The 7,936-nt window shown below is 55.7% G+C and overlaps 1 protein-coding gene across 2 annotated transcripts in view; it reads left to right on the top strand.

Moving 5' to 3' along the window:
* The first annotated feature begins 250 nt into the window (after positions 1 to 250).
* Positions 251 to 7,936, top strand: part of MPPED1 (metallophosphoesterase domain containing 1) — a 74,908-nt gene continuing 67,222 nt past the window's right edge. The window contains exon 1 of one of the 2 annotated variants that reach the window (XM_032882821.1): positions 251 to 332. In XM_032882821.1, the coding sequence (XP_032738712.1) occupies positions 306 to 332 (27 nt within the window). In that variant the 5' untranslated portion in view covers positions 251 to 305. Of the gene's footprint in view, positions 333 to 1,313; positions 1,522 to 7,936 lie in introns of those variants that run through there. The other variant, XM_032882822.1, reaches the window with a different exon arrangement.

Raw genomic sequence — 7,936 nt, 5'->3', positions numbered from 1 at the left:
CCTCTTTCTCTAGCCCCATTGAAGCTGCCATTCCAAACATGCCAAGGCCTTTGCATGCACTGTTCCCTTTGCCTGGAATGCCTTTTCCATACCTTTTCTCCTTGGCACACACTTTTTCAGCTGGGGTGTGTCCACCTCCAAGAAGCCACACCAGGTAGCCGGCCTGGCTTCTGCGCCAGCACTTGTGCGGGGAATTCTCCTGTGTCCCTGTCTGCCTCCTTACCAGACTGGGCTGTCCCCAAGGGCAGGCCAGGCCTGAGGCGCCCACGCAGGGTGTCCTCATATTGAGTCGGAAGCAGCGAAGAATGCAGGAGTGGGAGCCACCGTGTGATGTGAGTGTTGGGGGAGGGGACCCAGAAATATTGTTGAGGAGCCTTAGATGGGCCTCCGAGGGGCCACACCCCCTTCTCACTTCCCTCAGTCTGGGAGGCCCAGGCTTGACCTGTGCCCTGGCTGCAAGCCCTGTGGACATGGCCCTCCACTGTGGCGGGGGGCTGGAGGTCATAAGGGGCCCCTCACACTCCCCCGGGTGGGACCACCGCCTCTAGGGGTGCCGCTCTCCCCTCTGCTCAACAAGGCAGGACCTTCTTCAAACCAGGGGCCAGGTTCTCTGTGGCCCTGCCCGGCTTACCTGCCCTGCTCTGGGTCAGGCCTCTGCTGGCCACCCGCTGTACCCTGGGATCTGGGACCTGGGACCCCACGGGAGCAAGAGATGGGGGCGCAGGAGGCGGAACCGGGGCCTATGCAGCCTCCGGGCTGGGGTCCGCTTCTCCGCGGAAGATGGGGGGTTAGGGGTCCGGGGCAGGGTGCCCTCGCGGTCCCGGGAGGGGGTCCAGGCCGGAGGCGGGGGCCGCGGCGCCCCGGAAGGAGCCGCGCACGCCCCAGGACACGGTGCCCGCCGCGGCGGCCGCGGATCCGGAGGTGAGAGCGCCCCCCCCCCGCTCCCCGCCCACCCCGCGCGCCGCAGGGCCCGGGGCTGGAGGGCGGGCCGGAGAGGGGCGCGGGGCGCGGAGGGGCGGCCGCCTGCTCTTTTCCGCAGCGCGGGCCCGCTGCTGCTCCCCGCGTCCGGCCCGCTCCCCGCTCCCTTCCCCGCGGCGGCGGGATGCGGGCCCCGGGCCCGGGCGGGGGCCGAGGGCCGAGGCCTGGCCGGCGCCGCGGGGGCCCCGGCGGGCGGCCGCGCGGGGCTGGGGACCCGGGGCGCGAGCGCGGCCCTCCCGGCGCCGGGGCGGGGGAGGCGGGCGGGCGGGCGGGAGCGAGCGAGGGAGGAGGGCGGCGGCGGGAGGGGGAGCCGGGGAGGCTCGGAGCCGCGCGGCGGGCGAGGGAGGGGGCGGCGGGGAGCCCCCCGCCCCCCGAAGGAGGAGTCTGGCTCCCACTTGCTGCCTCGGACGCGCGGCGAGGCGGCCGCCGCCGGAGGAGCCCCCGCCCCTGCGCGCCTCCCTCCCGGGAGCCGGGCCCCTGCCTCCCTCCGTGCGCGCTGCTGCTCGCGGCCGCCGCGGCCGCCGAAGAGGAGCCCGGGGCCAGGTAGGGCTGGGGGCGGCCGGGGGCGCGGGCCGGGGCGCCGCGGGGCGCGGGAGCGGGCGCGGCCGGGACCCTCTCCAAGGCGCCGGGTGACGCTCGCGGCGCGGCGCAGGGGCGCCGGCAAAGTTACTTTGGCCGCCTTTGCCGGGTGCCGGCGCCCCGGCCGGGCACCCCCGCCGCCCAGCCGGCCGAGCGGGTGACGCCGGGAGGGGCCTCGGCCGGGGCGCTGGACTCTGACTGGGGCCGAAGGGTCAGCGAAACTTTTCCCCGGCTCGCGGGTCTGTGCCGGCTGCTGGCGGAGTTGCTGGTGGAGGAAGCGGACTGGCGGGGCGCAAGTGACGATGACGGTTCTAACAATAGCAGCCCCTGGTCGCTGAGAGCCTACTGTGCGCAGCGAAGCCCCTGCGGGCACTTGGGGGCAAGGGAGGGGGTTACGAGTGCTGGTCTAGTGGCCACTTTCGCTGGGCGCTGCTGGAAAGTTAATCCACCCCTGCGGCCGTGCCTGCACGCGTCCATCCATCCGGTCACTCATTCCACGCGTATTTGGTACTATCTGCTGTGTGCCCGGCCCAGAGGATTCAGTGGCTAACCAGGCAGGTCCCAGCCCTCGCAGGTCCCATTTCCATGCTAAAGAGCGGTCCTGTCTCTTGTATCTTTATTCTGGGACTTGTTATAGGACAGTGAATTACCTCACAGCCCCCCCTGATCCAAGTGGAGACAGAGGAGGGTCGGTCTGAGAGCTGATGTGTCCAGGAGTGTGTGCAGACCTTGGCTTGGGGTCCTAGACCCACCATTCTGCATTCCCTCCCATCCCCTCTCTGCTCAGGCGGGAGGGCCAGAGGCCTGCCCCTGGCCATGGCTCCCAAGTGTGTCCCATTGACCTCTCAGAGATGCGTTTCCCCCAGCACTGGGTCAGACCTCTCCCAGTTCCCCTCCAGTAGCTTGGTTGCCTCCCCTTCCCATTTCCAAGGCCCCTATTAAACAGAGCAGAGCAGAGCTGGGTAAGCGGGAAACAATTATGAAATTAAACTGGGGAACAAAAGTGGGTGGGCTGGTGGGTGTTTGAGCTGGCTGGACGGGCCATGAATGGTGGAGAGAGACTTGTTAGTAGGGACCGGCCATGCAGGGAGCTCAGGCCAGGCACTCCCATCCTCAAAACCCTGGTTGGTCTTTTTGCAGGGGGGAAAAAAAAAATTACACCAACTTCATGAATAATTAGTCAGGTTGGCTAAAATGCTCGGGGCAGGGAAGGGGGGATGTCGGCGAGGCCACCAGTGGACTGCCACAGCCAAGTTGAAAGCCAGGCCTTGGTCCACGGGAGCCAAGGCACTGGGAGACCATTTGGGGACGGGGTGGTGGTTTTGGCTGGGCTGAGGCAGGGTTCCGGTGGTGGAGAGCACACAGGGCTTGAGAGCCAACTGGTGGTGATCGGGAGGCATTCTGTAGCTGGGCACGGTGTACCAGGGACAGTGGTGCGGGAGCCATGCTTGCTAATTCGTGCTTCACGAGGCTCAGCTCCCTGCAAATTGGCTTCCAAGTGGTAGCCCCACAACACTTGTAAAATCTTTTTTCTCAAGATGGGTTTCTGCGAAATGGTTACATCTGTTTGAGTCCTCACTTGGAGGTATATTAATTGGCTGATGGCTAGTCGAAAGGCGATAATCCCGTCACAGAGGTTTCATCATGCTTTCAGAAGTGGTTCAACTTGGGGCTGCCTTTCTATTTATTTCTCTACCCCAGAAATTTCGTGAGACCTGGGTTGAGGTAAATCCCTTTCATGTTTGATGGGGAGGCTCAGAGTATCACCTGCGTGTGGGGAGCCCTCATTCTGATGTGACAGCTGTGGGCGCACTTAGGATCACCCCCCCCCCCCCCAGATGAGGCCCCGTGGACTGATGGACAGAACAGGTCTGAGTTTGGGTAAAAGCCCTGGGCTTCTGGGTCTTTCTACTAGTGTCTACACTGTGTCAGGAATGTATAGGCCAATAAATAGAATAACCTTTCAAGAAAAGCCTGCTTTTAAAAAATTTCCCAGACCACCCTCAAGACTATGAAATCTTCATCCGATAAAAGCAATTCAAGTTCATTTGTTTTCCTTGAACTTGCTACATTCCCTGGCAGGGATTGCCCCTCGTGTGCTCACCTAACCCGGGACACGTCTTTTTGCCCTGAGGAATTAAGGACGGTAGTAGGATTTCACTCAAGGGCAGCACTCAAGAAGAAAAACCAGCATTCCTGGTTCAGACTAGTGGAAAAAAGAACCCCCCCCCCCCCCCCCGCAAAGTGCCCTCATCTTTTAATCTATCGAAATGATTTTGTTGTTCCAGCTTCAGGCCTGTGAACTGAGCATGAATAGTGGGGCAGGGGAAAACAATCGGCCAGGCAAAGACTTTTAACAAGTAAATATGATGCACAGAAAAAACATGCAATTAGTGGAGGTTAGTTAATGCCTTTCAAGTTGCGGCCGAGCTGCAGTTAAGGATAGAATTTCTGCGTTATCCCTGAATTGTCTGTCAAAATCTTTAATGTGACAATGTGACATGTCTCTCCCAACGCCCCTCCTTTGCTGTGAGCAGAAAAAGGGTCTTTTCAAGCATCCCCCCTCCGCATTCTTCTTCTCCCTGAGATCTCTCTTTTGGCAATTGGTACCTTTGTCTGCCTGCACCTCTGGAATCAGGGACCCTGGGGGAAAGGGGCTCCCCAGATGCAGGAGCCAGGGAATGGGTCCTCAGGTTCGCCCTGACAGGCTGCTTGTGGGGTCTCCCTTGTGGCCAAACGTCTCACCTTCTGGGATCAGGCATGCCAAATGTTTGGGGGGTAGGGAAGAGGGAGCAAAGGGCATGATTCGCACCAGAAGAGCTGTCTAGACTGTGCTGGGTCACTCTGAGAGCAGATCCCTGTAGCTGGGCGTCCTGGGGGGTGGCCCTCTCCACGGAAGGAGACCACCAGCTATCATCCTCTGAGACTGTTCGCCTTGAATCCGAAGAAGCAAAGAAAACGTTAAAGCAAAAGCAACCCCAAGGGAAAGAAAAAAGAGAGATCCCTTTTTGGGGGTGGTGTCGGAGCGAAGGTATAAATAGATCCTTGGTGAATTTGATTCACTGTGGCTCTCCCCGGTGATCTGGCTACTCTGCTGTCAAAAGGAAATGTTTTACTTTATTTTGACTTTTTCCGGTCCTAATGAGACGAAATTTAGTTCTGTCTTCTTTCCATTGGAAGGATCTATGGTGGAGGAGGACAGCCCCAACCTCATAAAAAAAATCTCAGCAAATTGAGATTATAGGTTTTCGTTTTGAACTCGGATGCAAACTTGAGGTATTCTTTGGTCTTTTCATGGCTTTCCATCAATCACTCTTTGGGGGTTTTCTTGGACATGAATTGGGTGGCTTGATATCACAATCTGGTCACACACGATAAATAAATGCAGCTACAATGAAAACAAGAAGTCTCCCCTCTGGTTGATGGTGATGCTCCTGGAGTTCAGAGACAAGGATGGAGTAGATCCCTCCCTCCGCCACCCAAACCTGGGCCGGAGAGTTTGCTTCTATCGAATGCCTTCCCATTTCCATCCCCTCCTTCCAGGAAGGATTTGAGACTCAGCATTGGTGCACATCAAAAGACTCTTGGCATGGCCCATGCTAATTTCATCACTTTAAGGAGCAAATGATGCCTACTTTCAATTTCTAGCGTACCGGTCACTTCCCCTTCATTTCGTTCCTTTGCATTTTCTGACGGTGCTGCAGCCCACAAGACCGCAAAATATATTGCTCCGGCTACCTGAGAAGTGTGAGTGCCCGAGCCCTGTCTTTCCCCCTTCACAACCAAGTGCTTTTGGCATTGCGGCATTGCAGTGCTGGTGGAAAAGGCAAATGTTCCCTCCCCCAAGGTGTGGAGGGTGGAGAGTTGAGTTTTGCTGTTGTTGTTGTTTTTTTTTTTTCCTGGTCAATCAGACACATGAGTTAATTGACCATATTTCAGAGGTTTCATCCGTAGTTGCAGATTCCCCACAATCACCAAAAATGCACTTGCGCTGATCATAAAAATGGCAAAACCTCGATCTCAGACTTAAGTATTAAAATTTACCATAGTGCCAATTTGATTACACTTCAGTGACATCTGGGTAATAGATTTCCGTGAGAACTGTAAATCGATGTTCACTTTCTTTGCAAATTTTACTTGAATGCTGAAGAGCCCAGACCCTCTTCCTTGCCCCCCTACTTCCCCAACCATGTGGGTCCCAAACCCCATGACCTTTGAGTGTGACTTGACATGAATGTGGAAAGGAGATTCAAAATGCTGATTTTTTTTTTTTTTTTTTTTTTACACATTTACCTCTCGTCTCCTTTTGTGTGTGAGCATGTCTGTGTGCGTGTTTGAGACGGATCTGGGCAGCTTCCTATTTCAACTCCGCGGCTCCTGCAAATGCTTTATTTTGAAAACTAGGACATAGCACTTTGCAGAAGAAAAATCACTCCACTCGTTATTATTTATGTGATTGCTGATGTACTAGATGGATAGAGAAAGCACCAAGAATTATACTAATTTATGGAGCTGAGCGCTGGTTTACAAACATATTTCCCAGCCTGAGCTTTGTGGGTTTCTCCGCGTCTTGGGCCTCGTTGGGTGCTGTGGGATTGGAGAATATTCGGAATTTGAAGACCAGCCGGGTGAACTGACTGCATCCGTGTCTAAAATTAAAGGAATAAGTGAGCAGCTATTTGTGGCGGAGAAGACATGATCCACTAAGCAGCGCTCTCCATCATTCTGAAATAAAAGTACATAATTGGAAAATGAAGCGGCAGCCAGTGCTCGGGGGGTGGGCGGCGAGGAATTAGAAAGTGTAATTTAAAATCATGTAGTCATAATTCAAAATGGGCCCAGCTAAAAGGTTTTTAAGTGGTAAATGCTTTAAAGTCATTCGTGGTTGATCCTTTTTCAAGGAAGATGTCTAATTTTCACGATATGTGTGCCCTCCTTCGTCAGCTTGGCCCATCACTCATCCGGCGAGGCTGCCGACCCCAGCTGCAGGGGGCCACGCTCCGTCCTGGGGACCCTCGGCCCGGCCGAGATCGGGGCCGGGCAAACCAGAGGGCTGGCCTCTTCGGGATGCTGTGGATTGGGCTTGATTCCCCCAACCCCTGCCATGGGCTATTTGTTTGTTTTCCCTTTCCTTTATGTTTCTCTCTCTCTCTCTCTTTCTTTCTTTTTTTTTTTTTTTTTAACACCTTGATGACTTTTTTTTTTTTTTAAAGATTTTATTTATTTATTTGACAGACAGAGATCACAGGCAGAGAGGCAGGCAGAGAGAGAAGGGGAAGCAGGCTCCCTGCTGAGCAGAGAACCCGATGTGGGGCTCGATCCCAGGACCCTGGGATCATGACCTGAGCAGAAAGCAGAGGCTTAACCCTCTGAGCCACACAGGCACCACCCAGGCGCCCCCCACCCCATGACATTTTTAACTACTGACTGATCAATTGCAGATTTTCAGGCACAAGCAAAGCAAGGAAAGACAAAACCATTTAAAAGTGATTTTTGAACTTGAGTGGAAGCGTGACTTAAAGAATTAGTCTCCCCCCCGTCCCTTGCATCTTGGTGTTTTTCTGTGAAATATTATTTCTCCTGCCTTTGGCTTTGGGAGGACTACTTAGGTGTTCACGTGGCTTCTCTGTGACCCTTCGCCACGTGGCAGTAAATATTGGACAAAAGCCCCAGGGAGCAGTGACTTGCGCTGAGCTGGCTTTATCTCCGCGAGTCGCTCTGGGTGATCGGTGGGGACAGTCGCCGGCAGGCTGGGCTGACTTGGAGAGCTGCCCCCACTCGCCATTAGAGAAGACGAGGAGAGGGATAGAGAAGCCCTTAGGTTCCTGGAGAAAGCTGTCCAGGCATCGGTCTTTGTCACCACCCTGCCTTGGGGAGACTGTTGGGGTGGGTGTTTCTCTGGGGCTTCTTCTCTGTTATGGACAATCCTGTGTGGTCATTGCCCTCTGAGTTTCCGACCCAGCACAGCACAGTATTGTCCTAGTCTCACTGTCCTGGGTGCAAAGATGCCAAGAAGAGAAACATGGGTGCCTTTTGAGGGGTGGTTGCCTTGATGGCCTCGGGTTGGCTTTATTGATGGAGACCTTTGCCCTTTATGACATTTCCAACTGTCTTTGAGATGGGGACGCTTTGGAAAGCCAGAGAAGATGCCGGCAATAATGACTGGCAGGGGACTATGAGCCAGGACCGTCCTGGGCCTGCCCTGGCTTTGAGGAGCCCGTGTCAGGTGGAAGGGGATGCCTCAAGCCTTATGGCAAAGGAAATCTATCTTTGACGTTCATATCAGCAACCCCTGGTGGCACACGTGCTCGTGGCTTTCCCTCCCGAATCTGCTGGGCGTATTTGAGCTGCCGGCATGACCCAAGTGTCTCCTTTGCAA

Source organism: Lontra canadensis, unplaced genomic scaffold, assembly GCF_010015895.1.
Source record: "Lontra canadensis isolate GAN:19392208 unplaced genomic scaffold, GSC_riverotter_1.0 scaffold84, whole genome shotgun sequence".
Taxonomy (NCBI): Eukaryota; Metazoa; Chordata; class Mammalia; order Carnivora; family Mustelidae; genus Lontra; species Lontra canadensis.
The sequence above is the reverse complement of the archived record's forward strand: the minus strand, read 5'-3'. Positions and strand labels throughout refer to the sequence as shown.